This window comes from Sparus aurata, chromosome 18, assembly GCF_900880675.1.
Source record: "Sparus aurata chromosome 18, fSpaAur1.1, whole genome shotgun sequence".
NCBI classification, from domain to species: Eukaryota; Metazoa; Chordata; class Actinopteri; order Spariformes; family Sparidae; genus Sparus; species Sparus aurata.
This window is the reverse complement of record NC_044204.1, coordinates 29,235,861-29,262,234: the sequence shown is the minus strand read 5'-3', so window position 1 is coordinate 29,262,234 and position 26,374 is coordinate 29,235,861. Positions and strand designations below refer to the sequence as shown.

Sequence of the window (26,374 nt, the reverse complement as noted above, 5' to 3'; positions counted from 1 at the left end):
GCGCTCCTGTTTCTCGAAAGCCTGCAAGTATACTGTACTTCATGTTCCACCTCCTTATTTGGGGGTGGGGGCCGTGGTGCAGGAGTGAACGATGCAGGATTCGAGGACTGGAGGCAAAATGTTTTCCACACAACCGTTTACCAAGTGCTGTCTACTGTAGTGTAGCAGGGCAGGGGGAGAATTTATGCTGCAGAGGCTTCATGAATATTGGATGTGGCCTTTGCCTGCCTGCTTGCCTCTCACTGCCGTCTTCATTGCTTGACTGCATGCTAACAGAGGTGAGTGCTGGTTGTCTGGCTGTCGTTCGCTTCCCGTTACGTAATGCCTGACCTCATCCACTGCAGTGAGGCAAGAGTTGGGATTCCCTCCTGCACATGGAAATGAGCAGTGGGGAGAAGGGAGGAGAGAGATGGAGGGTAGGGTGGGAGACAGCGCACCACGAAGCACAAAGAGAAAAATGAGTGGTTGTTAATAAGATTGGGGAAGAGGAGTGCTAAAAGAAATGCATTTGGATTTCAGATGACAATGCTAACAAAAAACAAGAGTGAGATCAGATTCTTTACTTTGTGCCTGAAACATGATATCTGTTGTTCACTGTTTGAGTGGCTGATTGTGGTAAAAAGGAACGAGGGATTGACAGTGATCAAGATGGGGGGTGGATGAGTAGTAAGTGTTTCCTGTGGTCCTGAGGGAATAACTTGGCTTTGTAGGAATGAGATTCAAATAAGTTGAAGTTAAAAGTGTTGAAGCAAATCCAGCTGGAACAAGTGGAAAAAAATAGTCAAACAAATAACTGAGGCAGCATTGAAATGTACTGTAGTTGCATAACACACCATGCTGTTTGTTTGGACATCTCTTGAATGAATCTAATTTCAAATAGTTTTTTCACAAAGCAGAATTAATTGGTTATGTCCCTGTCTGTGAGAATTGATGACATTCATTTATTTATATAGGAATGTGGTTTTAAGGTGTTGGAACCTGCAGAGACAGACAAATTGATAACCGAGAATGTGGATGTGACACAAGATCTGTTAATAAGTAATTTTTTCGTTAAATACTATTATCAGGCTCACACAGACCTCTCAAACACATGACTCAAAGGGTGCCATAATAAATTAAATGGTCCCACATTTTGAGAAAAAAAAGACAATTATGTAACATCCTTCTTCTTTTGATTGGTGTGGAGTAGAGTGACTGAAAATACAGAAGAGAGTAAGGGTATGACCCCAGACAGTGGTTTGCTTTTTGAACCCACAATATCAAAGTAGATGAAATGTTTCTGATCCTGTTCTCTTACGCAAGACTCACAGCAATACTGCGCCAGTCTCTGTACCAATAAATGTTATTTTTTTTCTCCAAGTAAAGTGGCAGTTATTGCTGAATGTTCAACACAAAATCTCATAGGAGAAAGCAGAAATAAAAGGGTAAAAGGCCAACTTAACCTCTTCTGCACCAAGTTACAGGTTTTATTTTACAGAAAAAATGTCACAGAAATACTAAATGAAAGCTCGACACCTTACATTTCTAGGCCAGTTTTATTTCACAGGCGTATATGCCATATATTTCTCATTCCCCTGAAAAGTTAGCTTATCACAGATAACGTAATATCACACCAAGACATTTCAGAAGAGCAACAGTGTTAATCTAACAATCCGACAGTAAACATCGGGCTTTGGTGTCAGTCACTGAAATTCAAAGAGTAAGAGCTTCTTGCAGGATAACATTTTCCACTGACATTTAATAGCCGAATCCTTCTGGGAGAAATGCATCATTAATGAAGCAGAAATACAAACTCTCCCAAGACTTAAAACTCAGTAGACCAGAATACAATACAGCCACAAGGAAATACTGTAATTACCAGCTGCGACAGCGTTGGCTGATAATGTTTTCACCCTTTGAGTATGTGTTGGTGTATGTGTTTGTTATTATGGTAAAATGCAGTCCTGGGAACACCTTTTGGATCTCTCTAGTTTATTCTAATTTAGTTTGTTTTGTACAAATTAACTCCTGGCATTTGCGTGTCACATATATCCGACTGATTAATTATCGTACTGATATTGGGAAATTTATATTACCAGCTTTAAGCCGGTATCAATTAAATTCTAGCCAATAAATAGAGCTGATAAGATGAAGCCAAACTGCTTTCACTGATTTAAGAATCTCTGCATTTACAAACTAGAAACTGTAGGTGGCCGAATGAATCTTTTAAGTTGATTTGTTATCTGCCATGTAATGATGGCAGCTGCCATGCACAACGAAGAAAACTTCACAAAAATTCACATCCTAAACTGCTCGTCTGTGTTATTAACTGGGATTATTCATTAAATTAATGGGCCGCTCTCTTTGTCTGGATTATAATAATGTTAATCTGTCTCTCCTGGCTGAGACTGGGTTATGTGTTCACTCATTGGTGGTTTAATATCCTTTCAGGCTTCCATGTTGCTGCATCAACCAATTATTTTACTCCATTCAGTCTAATTACTCTCCATGTATTTATATAATCTCTAAGACGATTGCTCTTGTATAAAACTGTCACTGCATATCTAATTTCACATGAAAACAACCAGAAGGTCCAGATGTACAGCAGACCTATGACATATGACAGGTGTGCGTATTAGTATGTCATTACTGGAATTTGCAAAAGTCGGTCACCATAGACAAAGGGTTTTTAATAAAGGATTTTATGTCAGCTTTTGTGTACTTTGCTATTCCGTGTGGTCTAAATCTGTTATATAATACACAGACAATACAGTGGTATGCTATAACTAAAAGCTTATGCGATGATGCAATTTCTCTGTCTAACCAGAGGTCCGGATACATACAAAGCTGTGAGAAAGAATCAAACGAGTGATGTGATTTTCATTGTTTTCACTCCTGCATTTGATTTAAACAAAGCAATGTTTTTCTAGCCGTGCTAGTAACATCGCTCCAGTGGTGTCAACACTGGTCTGTCAGATGATTGGTGCTCCACTTTGGTCCAGACTGAAACATCTTATCAACTGTTAGATGGATTGTCATATAATTTTATACAGACAATCATGGTCTCCAGAGGGTAAACTCCACTGACTTTTCCTCTAGCACCACCAGCATGTCAAAATATTAACTTTTTCCACTTTCCTCAGAAATACATATCCCCTCAGGGTGAATTGTAATCGTATTGTTGACCTCCTGTCTTTTCATCTTGTGCCATCATCAGATCAAAATTGTATTTAGTTCAATACTTTTATTACTGAATATCTGGAAAATGTTGATATGCCCTGTAGCATCAGCTGTGCTTTGTTGTTTGTCACAAATATTAACATGCAAACAAGCTAGATTAAAAAACATCATGTTAACATGCTGCTATTAGCTTTTAGCTCAAAACATCTGTGTCTTGTACAGCCTCAGAGAACCATAAACAAGGCTGGCAGAACTTAATTCTTGTTTTTGTAGGGGCAATTTTGGGGCATTATTTATTTGTTTTTTTAGAGAATCGAGAATAGAGAGCTGACAGGAAATGAGATGAGGGACAGATGGGGAATGACACGCAACAAAGGTTACCAGCTGTACCTGAGCCAGGGGGGCTGCAGTCACACAGCAAGCGCCATGAACCATCGGACCATCTGAAGTGCTGACTTTAAGGAAGTTCAAGAGCATTCACATTAGGGATGTCCCGATCAGGTTTTTTCACCCTGATCCTGATCTGAGTCCTTTAATATTTAGTATCTGCCAATACTGAAAAAAATACCTGCATCCAAGCTGTTCCTTAATAGTTTTTTTTTTTTTGTTGTTGAAACAAAGTATATATTTTTCATACGGCTTTTTCTTATTCTGCATATGCCCTTGCAACATTGGCCTTCCAACTTCCTTTCGTTACCAGGTGAGTCACTGTGACAGCAGGCCCCAGTGTGCAGCCAGATGAAGTGTGTGCGCAATGCAGCACATGCTTGGTACCTCCATATCATCCATTGCTTTTTTCCTATTCCTTACGCTGTCACGTAAAATGACGTGGACGTGTCTCTTGTCTATTTCACACGCGTTCAGCATCTCCTCGATTGCCCGTTTTACATGCTCTGCTGTATGAGACCCACAAAACTTGTGCGCATACCGGCACGTTGTAACTCGAAACTGGTGTCAATGTAATGTAATGCCGAGATCGTAGGGCACACCGGGGATTCAAAAACTCCAGATAACGAAGAAAACCCTGATCCTCTACCACGGAGAAGAGCTGGTTATCCAGAGCGATTAATTTAATTAGCTACCTTCTCTGTAATAATTTATCCTACCAAATGAGTAGTATTAAATGGAGCTCTTTTGTTACACCTTGCAAACTGACTTTAGGTGAATCACTTGACTTCAATCTAATTAAGCAATGTTATGACTTGCTGAAGACCCATCTTTGGTCAAAAAGTCCCAGAAAACAAGTTAGAAGTGAAAACATCAAGTAAGTTGCATGAAGAATTTTTGCATTTCTTTTGTAAAGTTAGAGAATTCTGCTTGAATTTCTTTGCTGTTGTTTGTGGTGTGAATATAAGTGCTGTCAAATTAAGGCTTAAAGTCAGAGCTTTTACCAACCATTGTTTCATTTCAAAGTTAATGTGCTGTGCTAGAGCCAAAAAACTGTCCAAAAATTCTGTGAGCCAATGTATTCTTTCGAGTTTCTTTCTCAGTAATTACAACTTAGTCAGTTCAGCTCTCATCTCTTACAAACAATCCACATGAAATCCAACAACACTGAAGAGTAAGCAGGAGGTGACACCCCAGCTGTACTGCACCTCTAATGGGGTAAGCAGTGATGTCTTGTGCTATTTGCGGTGGATGTTATCAGTGTGCATTCTCTGGGCAGTGTGTCTTTCCCATCTTCCCTGCCTGTCCCTGCTGTGATGTGCTGGTAGTGCTGATAAGCAGAGGTGCGAGACACTCTCTGCTCAGGCTAATCTGTTAAGAATGAAGCTACTGCCTCTCCTGTGCCAACCAGGGGCACATGGGCAGGATGATGGAAAAGAGGTTGTTAGAGGGACAAATAGCAGTAGGCTCTATTTGGATTCTCAGCTCTCAGAGGTCACTGGGGTGGTGAGGGATTGAGAGGCCAGGCACTTCCAATGTTAACGGTGGTGCATTTCATTCAATTTCATCAGTATCTCGACCTGACAATTTTTCTAGTCGGCGCTGAAGGCCTGCAGGATGTTGTTGGCTTGTGTTTTTAGCTGCTGTCACCTGATAGGCTTATTTTCTTGCTCTGGTTTTTTTTTCTCTGTGAAAATCTGTGAAAACCCAGGCATGCCAGATCTGCGCACTGTTTTTACACAATAACTAAACTGAAGTGTCACTCATTTCTGCTGTTTTCTCCCCAGGAGGGATATGCACAACTTTGTTTCCAAATGCTAGCTGGCTGGGTGACAATGGTTTATCTTGCTGTTAAGCCTATTTCTTTCTGCTCTATTACAGTTTCTTTGTCAACACTGCTGCCTGTGTACTCTCGGTGCGTCTCCAGGGTTCAGAGGCATATAGCTCGACATTATTTAAAATCTCAATTTCCTCCCTCCGTTTGGTCTGGTATAGCCAAGACCTGTGAAACCGGGACCTGTGAAAAATGCCTCATGATTAAATAGATAAATTCTTGACAACACATTGTTTTCATTTACCCCTTTTGTTTTCCAAAGAACATCAATGTATGGAGTATATCATTTGTGAATTGTCTACAACAAACAGATTGAAAAGGAGCAGAGGAGGAGAAGTAAATGAGAGCTGCAGCTGCCCCTCGTGGGAGGTTTCTGCGTCAGCCAGTCAATTAAATTCAGTTGTCTTTGTCTTCTTCCGAAGGTTGTAAAAGCATCAATATTTCTGGGAAGCTGTGCTTAACTCAGTTTGCTGTAGGCCTGTATTAAACTGTGTACAAAATACAAGGACCAAATCATTCCAGCTTGTTTCATAATTAGAGTAATTTCATGCGTTGACTTCTTGACTGGCAGGTGGAAAATTGTTTTCTGTATAACACATCTCTTGTGACAACCCTGTCAGAAAAGCATAATGAAAGACAACAAAATCAACATTGTAAGCTAGGGAGAACCCCTTATAATAAAACAATATAGGAAATTGAAAAGGATTTGGTTTACAGCTTGTCAGACTGAATCTGATTATTGATACAGATCCTCTACATTATGTTTTATACTCAGGTCTCTCTCTCTTAAAGAGACCTTTCCCAAAAGAAAACAGGTGCAACAAATCACAGCACATCCTGTTATCAACTCGAGTAACGTCGATCCCTCTTCTCCACTTTATAAAGAATATATATATCTGACACTGACTGGCTGCTCGCCAGTCATGGCTGGTCAGTGTGAGTACTGGCCGTTTCCTGTCCCTAGCCGGTAGATCTGTGCATTGCTGCAATATTATTATAAAGCCATTTCACCCAGCCCTAAATGAAGCATAGCATTACAAAGGGGTTTTACATTATTTGTGACTTTATCAATGTTAATACATAATTTATGCTTTGCTTACAGTAACTTAATATTTCGTTGCTTATTTGTAAGGCATTTATGAATGATTTAGTGACAATTAATACAGTCAAAAACAATTGCAAAGTTGCATCAGTAGATCATGCTGTGAGCGTCATTGCTGAATTTTCGATAAAAGCAGCTTAAAGAAACATTCATGTAATTTCTGCACATGAAAATAATTTCCCACTGAACATTACAAAAAGGCAGCAGTGGAGGAAATGACAAAGACGGAGAGACAGAGGAAGAGACTGGTTGGTTGGGAGAGAGAGGGAGAGAGAAATATGACGCCACTCAGCCTGTGCTGGCAGTGATAAAGGGTAATGAGTTATAACATTCACAGGTACACAGTGCTCACATATATCACAGCTCTGTCTGCACTGTTTGATTCGTGACAGATTATTGCAGAATGATCTCACTCAAGATCTTAAATCCCTGCACACTGTGGAGTGGCAATAGCTTTGTTTGACGTATATGTGTGTGTGCATGAGAGACATACCCTCAGGATTTGCATATGCTCTTTTTCCGGGGGTCCATGAGGACTAATTAGTCTGGCCAAGTGAAGGGCAGAATAACCAATTCTGATGACCAGTGAGCGAAAGAAGTGAAGACAGAATGAAAGAGAAAAGGAGATACGGCAAAGTAAAAGTGGCTGCTCTGCACATCACCATCTCAGAACAAGGCAGGCAGCCTTCGTTAATGAATTGAACTGCCCCACGCTAATGAATGGAGTCCATAGATAGGCAAAAGGAAATGAAGGGAGTAGGGGGATGTCAAACTACATGAACGATGAAGTAGCTCATATCAGGGTCTATATTACAGAGGCCTATTAGTTCTCCTGTCTCTGCTGGCAATGGGCGTAATGAGGCAGTCGCCAAAGACCAAATTGATGCCTACTCTATATCACACTAAGGACCAAGGGCGAGCTGATTGCAGAGTTATACAATAGCTGTAGTAACCAGCAAAAGTATCTTTTGCTCTTATGCTTTTGTACAATTTCACAACTCAGACTTGTATCTTTAGACCAGTTTAAGAATCTTTAAGTTAATTCTTCTTGGGTCTGAATTTGTTGCGCTGTGTGTCAAATTCAGACTTAAGGAAAAACTATCCATCCATTGTCCATCATGGTACAGTGCAGAAGTCACGTTAACTGAATTTATTCTGTCGTTAACTGAATTTTCTAAACAACATTAGGATGGCTATCATTTTGACAGATTAAAAGAGGGCAATCTACTGTAACTTTAGTTATTTAAAAACAACATTATCGATAACCACTGCTAGACCACCTGTAGAACTCTGTCTGAAGTGATCCTGCTTATTCCAGTCTTCAATGTGGCAGCAGATTGCAAGTCCATATTAAAATTTAAATGGGCGTGATTATGTCTGATTATGTCCGAGCGTCCATGAGGACCAGGAGGAATATTTGAGTTTAGAAGAGGTTAAAGCAGGTCTTTTAAGTCAGTTTAATTGCTTGTGAATGCTTTTTTCGTATTTTGATTGTAATTGTCTTATTCTGTAAAGTTGTGTAGATCATTTAGACTGTTTAGGCACAATGGCTGTGATGCTTTGTCACCCTCCGCTGTCACTGTCAGGTTACAATGGAATTTTCACAACCCTGTTTGTCCAGATGACAGATAACAAAGTTTAACGCAAGCTTTGCTACAGTGTATTTATAAAGTAAATGTAAAGTCTTTGACATGTTTCTTTGATTACATTTTTATAGTTCTTCTTCGTGACTGCTCATTAGTGGCTGTTGCATAAATTGCAATACTTTAGTTTGAGATTATCTCAGGCTTGTAATAACACTGAGATAAACATTTGTACCTTAAGGAAAAACACAATAAATTCACTCTCCTACAACAACCTTTGTATTGACATTTAATGACATTTTAGACAAAGTATATCTGCTGTATGTCTCTTAAAAAATGTATGCTATGTCTACATAACATGTATTGATGAGATTGCAAATATGGACATAATGTATTCTGATGCGTATTAGATGGAGGTGATGGAGGCAGTCACTGCAATTGTTCTCTCAGTTTTGGAGCTTTACTGTTAAGAACAAAAAATGGAACAGGGAAAACTTGGTCAATTGTTCAGATATCTTTAAATATTTATACAGCAGACAGGAGCTAGTTTGCATTTCACAGCTTTGTTGTTGGTTCATATTGATGGTCCCCCCTGCCAACTGTATTGCTCTTTGTGTGAACTTGTATTGAAATGTTTTAGAATGCATCTGCTACAAAAGGTTGATGTGGATGTCTGTCGGCAAGACATTCTTTTCAAACTAACATTAACAGAAATTAATTGAAAATTCAAGTAATTTCCTTGATTGGCGTATCCGATTAAATACCTTTTTATTCATAAAATGAATTCATAAAACCTTCAGTATTCTTGTTGCATTTTTATTCCACTACGGTTTGTGCTCTACAATTGTAATTGCAGTCAATTTGACTTTTTTTCTGCCATTGCTTTTCCTTTGCATCACATTTTGACACCCTTTAGCCTTATCATTCCTGACATGCACTGCGGGCAACGATCAGAGCAGAGTGATCGTGGACAAAACCCCTCATTAACGAAAGTGCTTCTTCCCGAGATGACAGAGACAGTGAGGGAGAGGCCTGACCTTATTAACAAAGCCTGGTAGGTTAACACGGTGTCATGCCATCATTCAGATCATTCTTTCCCACCTTGCCTTAGCAGCGACTGCCTCACCAGGTAATTACTACCCTTGTGTCACATCCTCTGTAAATATAAAGACCCTTTAGCACTGTACTGTTCTGATTTTACCCATCAAATGGGATTGTTTTTCCTCTTTGTACTGGCCTGCTTATGTAAAAACTAATTTGATCATGCACAGCCCACAGTTCTCTTCATTAAGAAGGAATCCTACAGATAGCTTTTAAATATGTGATCTCATGTGACGGCCCAAACATTATTTATCTTGTGGGAAAATATGTTAAGTTGTACTAAAACCAATCTTAAGATCAACCTTAGGGTTAAAAGAAGATCTTGCTTAGTTAGTAACCTTATTCAGCCAAGTTCGCACTCATACAGACACATGAAACACCATAAGCATTGGAGAAAGGTCCAGGTATCTCGTTGTCAGCCTTTCAAATCCAAAGGGATACTGATTTATCACATAGAATCAGCCTTATAAGCCAGTCCACCTCAACTCTGATGCAATTAACTGCTTATCCTTCCGCTATGTGATTCCATGGTGTCAGAAAGAAGTCAGGTATGTGTGTGTTTTATTGACTTCAGGGCTACAACTTATGATTATTTTTATTGTCAATTAATCTGTTGATTATATTCTTGATTACTGATGAGTTGTTTGGTCTACGTCGATCAGAATGTCTTGTTTTAACCACAACCCAAAGGTATTTAGTTAACTGTCAAAGAGAGGCAAAGAAGCCAGAAAATATTTACATTTAAGAAGCCGCAATCAAGAATTTTGACTATTTCTTTCATACAAACATACTCAAACCGAATTAATCAGTTATCAGAAATAATTGATGATTAATGTATTGGTTGACAATTAGTCGATTAATTTTTGCAGCGCTACAGGAGTTTTTCCTGCCAGGATGCTGCATAAAAGGCTCTTAATTCAGCACCACCATTTATTACGGATCCTGCCAAATAAATCCCTAATTCCCACAACCCGATATCCTGTTGAATTGCAGTGGCTGGAAGATGGAATAGATGGAATAAATGGAATGTATTGTGCACATAAATATGGATACTGATAGGACAAAGAAGAAAGTCTGACACATTTTAAAAGTAAATCTTAATATAAACATTTTATTCAGTGCATTTTTGTGTATACAACAAATAATAAACAACTGGAAGTTATCAGGCAGCCACAATGTCTGCCTGTTAATGTTGTTTTATCAGATTTAGCCTGGTAGTTTGGAACACATGATCCAACATGGGTTAATACACATAGCCTACATCATGCAGCTCTAGACCAGAATTTCCCTGCTTTCTCCCATGCAACAGATAGGTTCACCTAATACAGCCTCCGGAGGAAACCAAGAAAAGAAAGCCTCCCGGAATCCTGTACCAGTAAGAAGTTATGTAGCTGAAGGGAAGAGTATCTAGCCCACAAAAAGGGTCCTTTTTGTACATAATTGTGTTTGTACATGCCCTGTGCAAGAAAGGGAAGATGTTCATTTTTGTATATTTTCCTTTTTTTTTCTTTTTTTTTCACTTTTACAAATATGACGTGTCCTATAAAATGTTAAGCCACCTAAAAGTCCACAGTATTCTTTTTTTGAATATAGAAAATATTGTCACCACAATAAGTTACTCAAACACATAACAAGCATCCTGGGATGGGGCTTGAACTGAATCAGTCAATATAAGTCGACAGAAAAGGATGGCGGGGGGATCGAAGTATGACACAAGCACAGAGAAGAGGAAACATATCACGAGGACAAGAGACGGAGACATTGTGACACAGTGGTAACAAAAGGGAATGGGGACACTGACTAGTCGTTTCATACCTCGGCCGTCGAGCATATCAGCAAAAAAGCACAACATCAAGCACGCTGCCAACTTCAAAGTGTTTAAAATCACTTCCTTTGTCCATTGTTCCTTTTTCCACAGAATCTTTGCTTTCTTTCATCAAAAATGTACAATGAAAAAAAAAATCCAGCTTTGCCTTATACTGACTTGGTTTTTCAGCGGCTTAAAGGGACACTCTTTCGTTTCTGTCTTTGGTTTGCTGGAACCCCTCTCAATGATGAAACAGCAACAAAAAATACGAATACTGAACAATGGAGGGGGAAGAGAACGAGAGGGGACAAAAACATGAAACCGGTTATCAAATAAACAGCTCTCAGCTAATTCAGAAAATTAGCAAAAAACCAAGGTGCAGCTGTGGCATTTCTGAAAGGAAACAAAAACTGCAAGAGCCACACTGTCCCTTTTTATATTTCAGGTCAGCTGAACATAGGCTTCATTTTCCCATGCTAGAGAGCTCAGTCTCTGAGCGTGTGCACTAGGACGCAGGAGAGCTACCGTCTGGCTGGCCACAGTCCCAGCAGCACTAGGCTGTGCCACGCCAGGGAGTTTATAGGCTTTGTATTCACAGAAGCATGGATGAGACAGAGATCAGGACTTTTACTGTACCACTGCAGCCTCGTAGACTCAGCACCATTTCTGGCTGCCCTGAATGTCTACACGTTTAACTTCCTGTCCCTGTCTGACAGATGCACGAGTGCTTGGTGTGTACATGACCAAAGAAAAGTTATTGTCCACAGAAAATTGATAAATAAAATAAGATAAAGATGAGCTAACTGGTATATGATTAAGATAATAGATAATCTCAAGCCCAAAACAAAATATTAATTTGTTTTATAAGTCCAGAATGGTTTATGTGCTGTTAAGTCTCTTACTATTGATGGTGTTTTGATGATGATTGGCCAGGATGGTACCTAACTGTTGATAACTGATGGTATCTGGGTGTTTTTGTGTGGTTTGTTGTCGTAGCTAGTCCTGAACCGCTGATCAGTGAGAGAAGTCTGCTTGGATTCACGCTCTGCTGGAGGTAAGGTTTCGTGGTTCGGCCCCAGGCCTGGGTTCGGCTGACGGGCTACGTCGACTCATTCTGGCTCACGGCTTTGCCTCCGTTGAGCACAGCCGAGGCACTCCGACTCTTGGTGGGTGTGCCGCTGCCGGAGCGGGAGAACTCTGTCAAGTCATGGAGGGATGGCTCTCTGTACATTGCCACTATGGAAACACAGAAAAAGTGAGAATAAGACAAACCGAAAAATACATCCAACAAGTAACAACAGGAAACAACAACTTTGATCTGGCCATGAAAAATACTTCCAATATCAATAGTGGCCAGTATATGCACATTTTTTGCAATGTTCTCTCAAATGCTGTTATCATAACTAATTATTTAAAAAGTCTAAATCTGTACACTTAAGTGGGATTTAATGCTAAATTAACCCAAGCATCTTTTTTTTTCAGATTTCATTTGGCACATATTGGACAAAATTAATGCTGATATATGTGTGATAAGCCAATATGAGTTCATAATATCAGTCAACCTATTGCCAGATTTTCTGATTCAAATCAATCTTTACTTGAATGAGGTTGACTCCATCCATAAAATCCTGGGATTGATCTTTTAATATCCTCTTACTATGGATGTGAACACCTGCTACGGCCTGATAGATTTTTCATGTGGTGAATGCATCTCTGAATATGATCTGCCACACTGGCAGGTAAATGTTTGTACCAAAGACAGTGATTTCAAACTATGAATACCTTATACCTTTTGCAGTTTAAAGCATTAGTACATATTCAAGCAAAATATGTACTCCAACTAAGACGAATCAAATCAAATCAAATCAAATCTGGTATAAAATGTAATTGTTTCAGGAAGTCAGTGTCAATAACCAGCTCAACCTAAAACACAATAATGCAGTGAGGACATATTCTTTTTTGGATACACACACCTCAATCACTGTGTCACAAGCCATATCTCACGTTGTATCATTTTCAATAATTCAACCAAGGAGGAGTCATGTGAAGTGATTGATCCAGTCAGCATATCTTTCTAGTTAGCCTAATCACTCTATTAGTCCGCTCATGCTGCCCGGATCTGAGGTTATGTCAGTGAGGTAAAGTAATGTGGGAGGACACTTAATACAGCAATCTCTAAGGTTCGACTTAAAAGTAGATTGTAGCATCTTCTGGATCATAATCTAAAATCATCAAATTGTTATAGAAAACAGTTAACTTGGACTGCGGTCTGTCGTGGTGATTACACAGTCCTGTGATGGTATAACATGAGATCTCACTTATAGTTCCCTGTAAACTGCTGAATCAACAATCCCAGCAGACCAGGTTTGGTGCTGTAGTGGAAAGAAATCCTGTATTCACAGCAATGCATTATAAATTCAGGAGTTGCTAGTTCTTTAGCTTTGCTGTGTATGCAGCACCGGCCCAATCTGCATCTCAGCAGGCGCTTTTCAGAAGAAATATCAGTAATCTGAGGTTCACAGTCTTTGGTTTCAGGATGTTGTCAACATCCTTCTGCCGAGGACGCTATTTGATGTTCATCCCACAGGGAGCGTGTGGCTGAAACAGCAAACCCAGCCCTTCAGACACTTCACTTAGCCCAGCATTTTTTGTTACAGCAGCAATCCAGAGACCATCCTTATACACATCAATCAACTGCAGGGTTTCACAGGGGAACTGCAGATGATTGGTTCCACTCTTGTTAGTGACAGTGTTGTATGATTTTAATGGTGGGTCGATTGACCTTCGGGATTACGGTATCACCTCAACACCACTGCTGCTAGTTGTTTTTAATCATTAATCCCCAACAGCCATCCGTCTTGTCATTTTTCACATTCCACCACACAATTCTCCTTGTGTTTCTATGACAGACGCAACTTGACAGACTACACACTTTTTACTGAGAAAGGCAGCTCTTTGTGTCTTGCTTCAAGACTTTCAGGGGGGAACTGTAAGAGGATTTTCCTGTTTGGGTTTGAGTGACGTGAGCTGAACTTGCTCCATCCAGAGGAAGACAGAACGAGAGGCTGTGGGCTGAGACTCACAGACTGGAACCAGCAGAGTAGTGAGTAATGGCTGGAAGAGACGCCATTGCCAATGCACAGACAGCTTCTTAATTGGTGCCCTGTAACACCACTGCCTCTGAATCTTTATGAGCTGCTGGAACAAATTCTCCTTTATTTTGCTCTCTTTCTCTCCCTTTCCTTTGCAAAGCTCTTTCCTTGCTACATCTGGAATTTACATAAGAGATTTGGTAAATATTGTGCATTACTGGATAATTTCAAGTTTGTGCATGAGAAGGGGAACGTCTTACATCTTTGGGTATTAAATCAAATGTATTTATTCAATGTTATTTTTCTCATTTTGGATTTGCCGTTGGACCTCATTTCTTCTCGTAGATAACATATGCACGAGGGAGCTGAGGGCAATGGTTTTTGGAATCTGTTGGAATTAGTGTCTCACCCAGCCTATATCTATCCTCTTCTTCTCTTTTTCAGTATTTTTCTCTCCGCATAAAGCAAGGCAATCATTCTCTTGCCATTGCGCTTAAGTGTGTTTGAGACCCCCTAGATGGCCCAGTAAATGAAAGTGAAAAGCTATTATAGAGATCTCCGAGGGCAGACACAGATTCTTAATAAGATGCTGGCTGGAGGAGCTCCATCAAAGACGCATCACATCGGCAAAACAGAAAAAAATGAAGAATTTTTACTCCCAATGGGGGAATATCCAGCACTGAAATCGCTACTGGATATCTGCAAATTAAAACCCCATATTATTAAGATAGTGCCCACATGTATAGTATCTACAACTTGTACTGTCTTTCATGTGAAGAGGATGTACAATAGTATTCAAAATCTTTAGACTCGCCTGTCACAAAAACTGTTCAGTTCAGTAAGATGGCTGAGAAGACAACTCTTTATTTTTCAATGGTCTTTCATTCTTTCAGGTTGTAGAAAGTCCTATTTACAAACAGTTGCTATTGCTGTATGAAGGACTTTTCAGCTACTTACTGTAGACCCCAGTCATGCCAGCAGGCATGTTAATGTGCATACAAGAATATAGTGAAAATATCAAAAGAGCCACATGTGACATACAAACTTTGAAAACGACTCTTGTCGTTATTGTTTGAGTTTTTTGTGTGGCGAGCCTTTTATTTCTTAGTGAGAGCACTGCACTGCACTGCGGACTCTCTCTCCCTCTGTTGACAGGTAAATCTGTGTCTTGTTGAAGATGAAAGGACTGTGGCCTTTTCAACAGAGAGAACAGAGCCACGTCTCCTCCTCTCCTCCCTGTTTCCTCTGCTCTCCAAAGCCACACCACCACACACGTAGCCTGCACGGGTGGGGTTCTCTCTGACTTTACTACAATGAAAATAAAGTCTTGGCGGCTACTATTCAAAGTGTTTAAATGTATTGGTCCTGCTGTTTCGGTTGAAGCCAATGGCGTGTGACAAGCTAGAGGAAGCTGCTGAAAAGGTCCATGTCAGTATGTTTAAGGAGATGGTAAATGGCAGAGGGTCAGCAATCAATCAACCATTTGTTGTGTTTGTAGCCCAAGCTCACAACATAAGTTATCTCATGACACTTTCCAATTGGTCCAAAACATACTCGTTAATTAATTCATTTATTTACGGAGACCCAACATTTCCATCCTTGAGCAAACACTTAGCGACAGTCGTGAGAAAAAAACTGTCAGGTAGAAAAGCTCACACTGACTGAAAGTATAAAGAAAATGGGGACATTTAATCAGAGAGAAGCTAGTGGTTCTCCAGAAAGCTTACTTATTGTGATAAACAAGCCCTCTGCCAAAAGTGACATTGCTGAATAACCGTGAAACTTTCTCAGTAGATTATGTAGTTGCAGCCGTTTTATCTCCGATGCCAAACATTGCGCTCAAGCTGCCTGTAAACTTTGGAAAGTCCCTCCCTCTCTACACTATTTCGACATTAGGTTAGATGGGCTCTGACCATTTCTGTAACTTTCTTAAACCAACAATATGTCACACCTTTTTCACACCCTGAATGTCAGCTTTGTGGAAGGGAAGAAAGAGCCAGAGTTTGAGCTCTGACTGTCTATAAAATTTTATTCTATATTGAAGCAATATCACGTCGCCCCTTCTCTATGACAGTTAGCTTCCAAGTGTATCCATTTAGGACAACTGTAAACACTTTGATTCCCAACATGGCGGACTACACACTGCTTGAAATAGTTCTTACCTTCAACGTTGAATGGTATGATGTGAAAAGGGATCGGGGAAGACTTACCTTTTAGAGGTTTGGGAAGGAAGTGGGCTGCTGGCTTGTTCTTCTTGACATGGTTCCCCTTCATGATTTCTCCTTCCTTGTTCAGACCGAGGTACCAGCCCCTGCCCGACTGCTGCTGCCGGTATATCATGGAGGAGTATGTCACATAATAGTTCTCAAACACCGACTCCTTGAATTTGCACTCTGGCGTAAAGTGTTCCTGGGGGGAGAAAGAGAAGCAGATACAGTGTATAGTAGCTGTTACACACTAATTCACACGGCCTCAAGAGTCTTTGACATACTGGCATGAACAGAAGCATCTGAAATATTAGAGTTCATTACTTGAGAATGCAACTTAGTAACGGTACATCACGCTGCACGTCCAGCACACACTTGGGCATGATAAGAGGGAAGAAACCATCTCAAGGTTCATGCCCCTGCTTTAACATTTTTGTCTCTTGAGAATCTTCTAAATCTATTCATTCCATTTACTCTGGTAAATAATGTAGCACTTTATAGCATGGATAACAGCGATATGACGGATACAGAGGAGCGTTAATAAAACATGAGGGCTAGATGAAGACTTCTTTTTCTCAATTTGCCCCGAGCTGTTAATTATGTATGGGCAGCAGCTCATTATCTTTGAGTATTGCCTGCTGTATTTAAGGTTTTGTTGGAAAGCTTCATTTGTGACTGCCACTCGACTGTGTATCCAAGTACAGACCTTTTTTAAACTTCACTTCAACATGCTCATATACAATCCATCTGCACTTGGGTAATGCATGTTTGTTCTCCATCTATTGTCTTATATTATCAGGGTTCTTCCTTGTCTTTTTCACTAATGAACTCGCAGTGGGGACTCTCCATAGAGACATGTGATTTTTGCTGTTCGTCTTCCAGCCTCCATACTGTGCGAGGCTTCACTCCCCCTTCTGTTGCTTCTACTGCATCTATAGGATCTGCCTATTAATGCTACAACAGTGTGGCTGAGGTTTACGTTGTTGAAGGCCAGATTTTGTTTATGTAAGCACAAGCGTATATATGTGTGTGCTTCATTGGGTTTAGATACATGAGAGTGTTTGTGTGGTCCAATTTGTGGAGCTGCTTGAGCAGTGAATCTACAAAACAGAGTCTAATCAGTTAGAGGACAATTTCCCCGGAGAGAGATCAGGGGACAGTGCGCTAGGGAGAGGCAAATAAAGACAGGTGAAGCTAGTCAGCAGTGCATTGTTCTTGCCATGCCTTTTAAATATTCTTCTTAGGACACGTTTTCTGCATGTGAAAACACAAACAGTACGCGCAAATGCTATCTTCACAGTTTTCACACAACCGGAATAGCCAACGGGTCAAAACTCAAGACTGGATATTACAAAGTGATCTTTCTTAGAAAGAGAACAGTGGATGCCTCTTTGAGATCGAAGCAGGTCCACCCAGGATCAAACCTGTTATAAAAACATCACTTCAGTGGGTGTCAGTGGTGAGAGTGATGACGTGTCCCCGGGGCCGAAGACCCATGGTGAGATCATGACAAACAACATGTCACTACCAGACACCGAATCATCTATAACAGCCTCTCTGTTTTAGCAGCGCTTACAGGACTTCAAACGACCAAATGATGTCTGGTGATGTGCTGTGAAGCTTTGGTATACAATGCAGCTCAAACTTAGGAAAAAGCTATGTGGCCTAATAGCATTGAACGGTAATGGGTTGGAAAATGTGCACTTGTTGAACTCGTGAAAACAGCAATCTAGTACACCTCCATATCGTATTGTCGTTTATTACATGCAGCCACTGAGCCAATTTAAGACACTAAAAGCCAGACCCGCATGCAGTAATTGACAAGCACACACATTCATCATCCCTCGGATCTGGCCTTCGCAGATCACACTAGACAGAAATCTCTAACGAAGTTGAAGTCACAGGAAGCTTGTGACGTATCACCTCAATGGGATACATCCTGTTAGCTCAGCTCTGGTTCTCAGTTAAGCCGCAACATCACAGGGGCACCAAACACTCCATTTGAATAAATGCTAAGCCCACCAGGGGGGCTGTGGAGCCAGCTGGGAGCTTACAGTGTTATGGTTCAGTAAGAAATTAGTCTCCAGTTCTTACTTCGGAATAAGAGGGAATTTAAAGCGGATAAATAAGAAAAAAAAAAACTGAAGGATTTGTCAAGAAAATTGGCAACATGCACTCTTAACCTACGTTTCTGGAGAGAGACAAAGGTCCATGTTCAGGGTTAGGGTAAGGATAATGACTGCTCTTTGTCTTCTGAACATCCATACATATTCATACTCTTGTGCTCACACTTGAGCATAAAAATGTCTCCCTTCCCATATCCGGCAGATGTGAGATATACAGTTTGCCGAGAACACTCAAAGAACACTTTGAGCCTAATGGACTCAAGCAACACTTCAAACACTCAATATTCCTACACTGATAGAGACTATAGCGTCCAACCCTTGTGAATGTACGGTTAAGATGCAGGACAAAATGAAACGAAAAACTAATTAAGCAAATGTTCTATTCCATGAGGCTTCATGTTGTGTGAACAATCATGATCAGAACCCATGAACCCATAAGCTTGGCGTCACACATGGGGCGCACACCTCACCAGGTGAGCTACAGGCCTCATAGCTTTATATATTTGATTCACCTAACAGATTATTAGGTTGAAACAGAGAAATAACATCAGCTCCAGTTTGACTCAGACCGCACATCTGCAGTCACTAACAGTGTTCTTGGTTTTCAGTGCCATAGAGGAGATCAATATCTGTTTGAGGCCATGTCTGCACTTAGGTTTGCCTTTGATCTCAGCCTCAATTTAAGACAAGATGGGGATTTCCAGTAGATTGCTTGTGTGTCTTGGCTCTGTCTTGTATTCACTGCATTTTGCCTTAAAGGATAGGTACACATTTTCAATATTGAAACAGTACTTTCAATAAGTGAGATCATGTATTTGTTGCTGTAATTGTTCCTCCTAACCATACCGGCTGCAAAGAAACCTCCTCCTAAACTGCTTTTAGAATAAGTCATGGATGGCAAAATCTGCTTGGTTCGTACAAAAAGTTCTGCTAAAGCTGTTTGGAAAAAGCAAAAGCCCAAACAAGTGGCTACGGTCCATAGTTCTAATATTTTTGGTACAAAATTCACACTGCAGCATCGCTTTTGAACCAAATCCTTTTTTCGATGTACATAACGGTCGTGCTAGTATTACTTAAGTTAGATGAAGTGAATCTAATCTCATAAGTGCATGTGCAATTCTCATTTATTCACGGCTGCAATGTGATTTTGTTTCCGTGTGATGTTTCTCACAATGCTTGGATCTGATTTCATTTGTCAAGATCTTGTTCACGCAAAGAAATGACCACGCGAGCTTGTGTTTTCACTGTAAACACTTTTTGTACAGTGAAGTTAATTTGGGAAACCTTAATTCATGAATGTATCATAGTAACATTTTTCATCAATATCAATCAGAATCAGAAAAACTTTGTCCCCTGCAAAAAGCAGTGGAAACTCGTCTTTGACGTGTTCACAGATGTGCAATGAGTGCTTAAGATCCGTAGTCTTTTTTTTTTATGTAGGTGTAGGAATACAGCCTATTTAAGGAGTTATGCAATTCCACCGAGCAAACACTGTAGTTGAGTAAATTCTTCACCGCAGTTCTCATTTCTGCAGTTCTACTAATAGATCTTAAAGGGGATATCATATCCATGACAGCAGTTTGCGCAGCTTCCTTCTCTCCAAACTGTTAACAGCTCCAGAGTAGTTCCAGCACCGACCCGGTGTCTTTGATCAGCGTACTCAGTTTGTTTGTATCACCAGCTCTGTTGCTTCTTTCCCAGCAGATTGGAGCAATATTGCACTCACAACAACAGAGTGGAAAAAGGATTTGCTACGTCTTGCTGCACATATTAAAGAAACTAGTCCTCTGTGAAAAAATGAAAACTCAGCATTGTCCTTCCAGTCCAGTCCAGTGTGATGTCGGGGAAGATGTTTGTAGCCCTCAGATCATGGAATTATTGAGAAAAACCGAACATGAAGACTACAAAATAAGATTTTTAATGATACTTTAGATACCCTTTTTTTTTAAACAATAATAATTAGATAGTATGTAAAGTCTCAAAGCTGTATAGTAGGATCTACAATAACATTTCCAGACTACACAGATGTTAAGATTTTTACAAATATGTTGGTATGTGGTGACCTTTTCTGTGCCCGCACTCTGTTGTTGGATTGTTAATTAAAAAAAGAAAGAAATTATCCTATTTTGTGTGTGTAGGACTTTTCTGCCGTGGTATCAAAAGATATAGCGTATTGTTTTTTTTTATACAAGTTTTGTATCAAAGTTGAATATTCAGATATTGTGACAAGGTTGCTTTGAAATGTAAGGAACGATGAGCGTAAATGGCGTTCGGTGTTACGTCGAGGCTTTTGACTGCGAAAGGTATCTTAGATTTTATCACCTCCCGTCCTCTCTATGTAATTATAAGCAGTACATCAGATGTTTTGTCTTGTGTTGCTTTCTTAACCCTCCTTGTTAAGTACACTGACTATTCACCACCCTCCGCGCTACACTGTCTTCCGTCTTTCTTCCTGCCCGACTCTGATTAGCAGCCGCAGCCGTCTCAGAGAGGCTTTGGCAGCATCCGACTCAGTTATGCACGAGCCGCGATTGAAAGCTAAACAACGGGCTGCTCAGCTCTCGAGCCAGGAGTTCTGTTCTACCTCTAATAATGAGCTTATGTGGACTTGGCTGGTTCCACCCGCCCTGGAGAAGAATAAGAGTCTATTGATAAACAGACACATACAGAGAGATGCAGCGCATCGAGGGCCAAGATGGAGGACGGGCTGCTGGCCGGCGCTGCTGCATTGGAGAGGGTCTGTGGACAGCAGCCTTCGCTCAGACTGACACAAGGAGGGGCCAAAATGGCAGGGGATCCCCATTTCTATTCTAGCAGGACTGTGATAGACAGAAACATTCAGTTTTCTTTTGAGTGGGCTCCAGTAACTTCTCCATCAGTCAATAGCATATCTATTGTTCACTGAAACCAATCTCTCCGTGAAAAAAATCTCACATCACTTTAATCACTGACTCTGGTGCCAGATGGAGCGAGGGGGAAGTCACTTTAGAAATAAAGAGCAGGACGCTATCTGCACTGAGATAATATCAGTCATGTCATCTCCCTCCCCCCCATGTCTCTACGGTGGTCTGTCTAAATGGACTTTTAACGATCTTATTACACTACATGGGCTTTTCCTTTAAATATGCAACTATGACAAGTTCTTTTCCAAATGATGCACAGCTGCCGGCCTCACTCACACAATATCCAGGCAAGTATTTACAGCGCTGTCTTAGCGTACTGAGTGCTGTTAGGATCTTTTATATAAGCTGCATACGTGCCCCTGGTGTATCAGTCTGTCACAGATATGAGAAAAAGAGTTTAATAGCTGTGTTGCTGGGAGCCCTGGGAGAAGTGGAATACACACAATTCATTCTATGTTTTCTGCAACCTCTGTGTGTGGGGGGAAAAAGTAGTGTTTTCATTTAAGTTTATAGACCAGTGCTGTCAGATCTAAGATCTAAAGGAAGAATAGAAGAGCGAAAGCTTTAGGATCTTCTGTTCATGCTCTATACCAACTTCATTTTTTCACCTCATTTTAACTGTGACATAACAGCTTCACCTTGTCCCGCCCATTTACATTATATTAATGAATACATATTATTCTCTGGGTTTGTTGGTATTCATGTGCAGGATACAGGGTTGTCACTTCAACACTGACTGAGCAAAGACGGACGGAAAACACCAACGCCTGATACTTAAACACGCTTTATAGCATCACGCCAAAAAAATTGGAGAAAATGACCGTGTCCACCCAGGAAGCCGATAACTGCCATTACTACTGCAAAGTCAGTTGACCTGGGGATAAGTGCTAATTGTCCCCTTTCACACTAAAGACACTAGCCAGATGTTAAGAGTTGATGGTGGGTTATTCGTCCAGAACGATGGGAGTTTCAGAAGCACAAAAGATTTGCCTAAGAAATCTTTCCCTCCCACCCCCTCATCATCTTCTCTCTTCTAGAAAGGTCTGCAGTTACTGGCATGCAAATCTCACTTCAGTGTGGCGTTGTTCATTCTAACAACTTGACATGCAAACATGGCTGAACTGTCTCGTGAAAAAAAACATCTTTGATCTCACAATAATATCCGTTCTTGCATGCAGAAATGTCTTAAACCCATATACATTTACAATCGTCCGTCTATGTGAAGCCAATTCGATGTCATGGGCAACGGGCAGGCAGCGGCAGAGAGCGCTCATATTTTACAGCGCGGGGGAATCCCAGCTTCATGGCAGTGTTCCTCGAGGTTTTTACGATCCAATAACTGCCTATACGAAAGAGACATTTAAAAGCGGATGCAAGTGTTGCGTAACATACTAAAGGGTGCCAGCTTCTCATATCCATCATCGTAAAACACATGGCTCGGCACACACTGACCAATCCGGGAAACCCCTCGTGCTCTATCGTACAATTACACTATTCAGCAGTTGCAAGAGCAACTGTGAAATGAACAATCAATTAGCAAGGCGGTCACGTCAAGAAAACACGATCAATTATGATGCACTCTCAAACAGCATTCTGTCGGCTGGGGGGGGAGTAATTACAGCCGAATGGTGTTTTCCCGATCCAGTCAGCGGGAGGAGAAATACTGGCATAATGGATCTGATCTCCTCTGTAAAGATATTGGCCAGATTTTGCACGAGACAAGCCAAATCAATGCTGCGCACTGCCCCATGTGTATTCAGCTGCCATATCGAAACTACGATGACACCAATTATGCCAATGAAATCATGGCTGAGTGCTGTGGTGGTGTCTTTGTAGCCACATCAGTGCTTGGGAGGCGCACAAAGGCTAATAGAATGGCTGGGCAGTGAAGACAAATCGTCCTAAAGCCGGCTTTTCAATGTCCCAGTCTTTTCAGGGGAGTGGAAGTGGATTAAAAGGCACCTTTTTTTCTTTTAGCTAAAGATAAAGTACACTCACCGTGTTCATTTGTCTGGGAATAAATTGGAGAGCTTTAAGCTGGTGGAAAAGACCCTTGCAAATACGAAACACAAACAGACACACCCACACAGGGTACACACTCAGGCCAAATCGCACACACACAACACAAACTAGTTAATGACACGGCTCAATGGAGTGAAACCGTATAGCAGTGGTTATTTACCAAAGGCATTGTGCAGGCTGAATGGTTGAAAAGGCATGGGTGTGAGCCAACTACATATCTAACAGGAGCGTACTAAAAATACAAGTTCGTAGTGTACATGTACAGTGACCTACAGCTTTTTTCTTTCTCTATTTCCTTTTATAGTTATACATACCTACAAATATGATTTTATTGTGATAGTCTACAGGATGAAATATGCTTTTACACAACTTCTGCATCCCTTATTCAAGGTTTCAGGGACTCTTAAAGCATTATTTTGCCTGGATTTATACTTTAAGCTGCTAAAAGGAACTTTTAACTGGTCATGAAACGGTCTCAATTTAATACTGATTCATCTCTATGATATACATAGAAGCAAACAAAACCCTCAGCAAGAAGATCAGCTTGTTATGTATAACTAGAATAGGTTTTCGCAATAACCGTCACTGGGTTCAATTCCACTTATCCGAGTTGGGTACCTAATTGAATAAATTAATTTTTCTCGAGCGAGGATGAATTGAGGAGTCTTGCTGAAAAGACTCAGACGAAAGAAGCCCCTCTTAGGCTGGTGGTACAGTACGACACTAATCCCCAAAGACATCCCACATAAAATGACAGTTCCTTGTAATAGCTTTAAATCTAGACTAACGACGGGAGGAAAATACTAAAAGTGACTTGAGTGAGAGTTTAACGCAGGTGGCACATTCATCTAGCAGCCTTTTCTCGGTTGTTTTTTTGTTTTTTTCCTCAACATCATCATCGTCATCATTCTTTTGCCTTCTTCTGTGCATTATTCACACAGCTGCCACTTAATATGCATATCCAGAGTGCTTTACATGAGTGAGAATGTAATGGGTTCCATGTCAAACGCAGGGACTCTTTCTTTCACAGGATGTATGACCGCAGCAGGGATTCAGCCGGCCCGGCGGTTTCGGTAAAAAAAAAAGGAGGCTGTAAACCTCAGTGCTAACCTGATAAATAGCTCCACCCCAGGAGCCCTGAACTCTCCATTTTACACACACTCGCACAGAGCAGTCTAGACGAGACTCAACTGGAGCCTCGGTGACTCACACTTATTCAAATATGACCCACCAGGAAATTAATAACACCACTTCAAAGGCACCTCATGAGTTATGTGGACTCCACATAGCCTGCGATCTAAATTTATACCCACACGTCTGTAAACATATCAAGAAAATAGCTTAAATGTGTTTTTCCCTCAGGTTCACTAAAAAATATTCACTGCATCGCTACGGATGCACGAATGGGTATTTTGCTGGTAACTATGTTTTTACAGCTTGCTTTATATTATGATAACAACACTTTTTTTTCTCTTTTCTCGCTCACATCACTTTTTTGCAAAAGAAGAAGGGCACGCAGAGCTCAAGAGAGAATAGTAAAGTAAAATACATATTAATTGGTTCTTCCTCTCCCACACATCAACGCTGATAGATGAATATATTTTCGCTGGTGCATTCTGATTCACCCACACATGTGAGCTCCCTCTCTCACTACTCACTTTTCTCTCACTCTCTCTTTTCCTTGGTGTGTGCTCTTATAGGTACAGAACGCAGTTGTGTACAAACGGCTGCACGTACAGCAGATGCACATGTGAGTCTACACTCTAAAAGCCACTAAAAGGAACGCTACCAAAGGAGATACCGTACGTAACATCAGACTAAATCTAAACATGCGTGCAAATCTATAATTTAGTATGCATTAGAATTTGTGTCAACAATGTAAGTTCCATATACATGTAAATCACATGAATCCTATTTATTATATTCACAAACAATCACTTACCATCCACTCACCTTTCACTCACATTGTCATTCATGCATGCATGTATGCAGCCACATGTGTGTAGGATAACGGGAGCCGCGGCAGCAGCGCCTCGTCCCCCCCCCCACCCAAAACTGCGTCATCTGTTGTCCCTCCACTGTTCATTGGGAATCTCCCTCCGATGCCGACCTGCTATTGGCTGGTTTAACGCGTGGCTTCAGGGCAGCACTTTACCATGGCAGCAATCCCAGTGAGACAGGCACTATTAGGCACCCAGCTCCACATTCAATTCAATTCCCGCTCTAATTTAGCTGAAACGGTGAGCTCCACATCCCATCCCCCCAACTGCATTCTTCCAATTTAACACACCTACAAGATGTACTGTATTTCACACGAGGGCTGCTATTTTAAACAGCATATACTCAGTGCAGCCAGCAGTATTCTCTTTAGACTGCGGCTTTTATGCTCTGCACCATATGACTCAAATCTTTCATGTTTTACCATAAAAATCAGAGAACCATGCAAATTCCGTGTGTGCCAGAGGAATTTAGTATTCTTTAGGTTTTATTGATTGTGGTTCAAATGCTCTGTCTGCTTACTGATTGTAGCTCTTTTATCAATCCTGAGTCCTATTTTTGTGAATAATATAAGAAACCAACATGTTTTATGATTAAAAATCTGCCTTTATTCTCTGCAGAGCAATGACATAAAGTTTTTTCTACCTTGTACTACACAGTGTGTCGTATCTTTTTTAGGACTGATGTCAGAAAAAAGCTTCAAAGATCAGTGCAGAAATCTGAAATGTGAGAGACACCATATAAGAATATAAAACTAAACAGATAGAAATTGGTCTACCTTGAGCTAAGGACAAAGTTTAAAGAAATCAGGATTGGTGTCAGTAGTAGCTCTATTCTGGATCACTAAAACTGTCGATATAGCCCAGCTCATCTTGACATATTTACCAAATAAATGAATAACAGTGATAAGATATATCTTTTAAACTGCGGCTGCACAATTAATCAAAATATCATCGAAATCATGCCTAGTTTAAGGCATGGAAAAGGCAAACAAAATAGGATCCAGGTCAGAGCCTTGGGGGACACCACAAGACAGAGTTGCAACAACAACTT

At 40.6% G+C, this 26,374-nt stretch overlaps 2 protein-coding genes across 7 annotated transcripts in view; one reads left to right on the top strand and one right to left on the bottom strand.

The window, feature by feature from the left end:
* f9a (coagulation factor IXa) overlaps positions 1-26,374 on the top strand; it is a 175,542-nt gene that overhangs the window by 31,751 nt on the left and 117,417 nt on the right. The gene's annotated exons all lie outside the window — the stretch shown is intronic.
* fgf13a (fibroblast growth factor 13a) overlaps positions 10,249-26,374 on the bottom strand; it is a 110,979-nt gene continuing 94,853 nt past the window's right edge. For all 5 annotated transcript variants that reach the window (XM_030396237.1, XM_030396236.1, XM_030396239.1 and 2 more), the window contains 2 exons: positions 16,276-16,474; positions 10,249-12,209 (listed from right to left, as the gene is read on the bottom strand). In XM_030396237.1, coding sequence (XP_030252097.1) covers positions 12,073-12,209; positions 16,276-16,474 — 336 coding nt within the window. In that variant the 3' untranslated portion in view covers positions 10,249-12,072. The remainder of the gene's footprint in view (positions 12,210-16,275; positions 16,475-26,374) is intronic.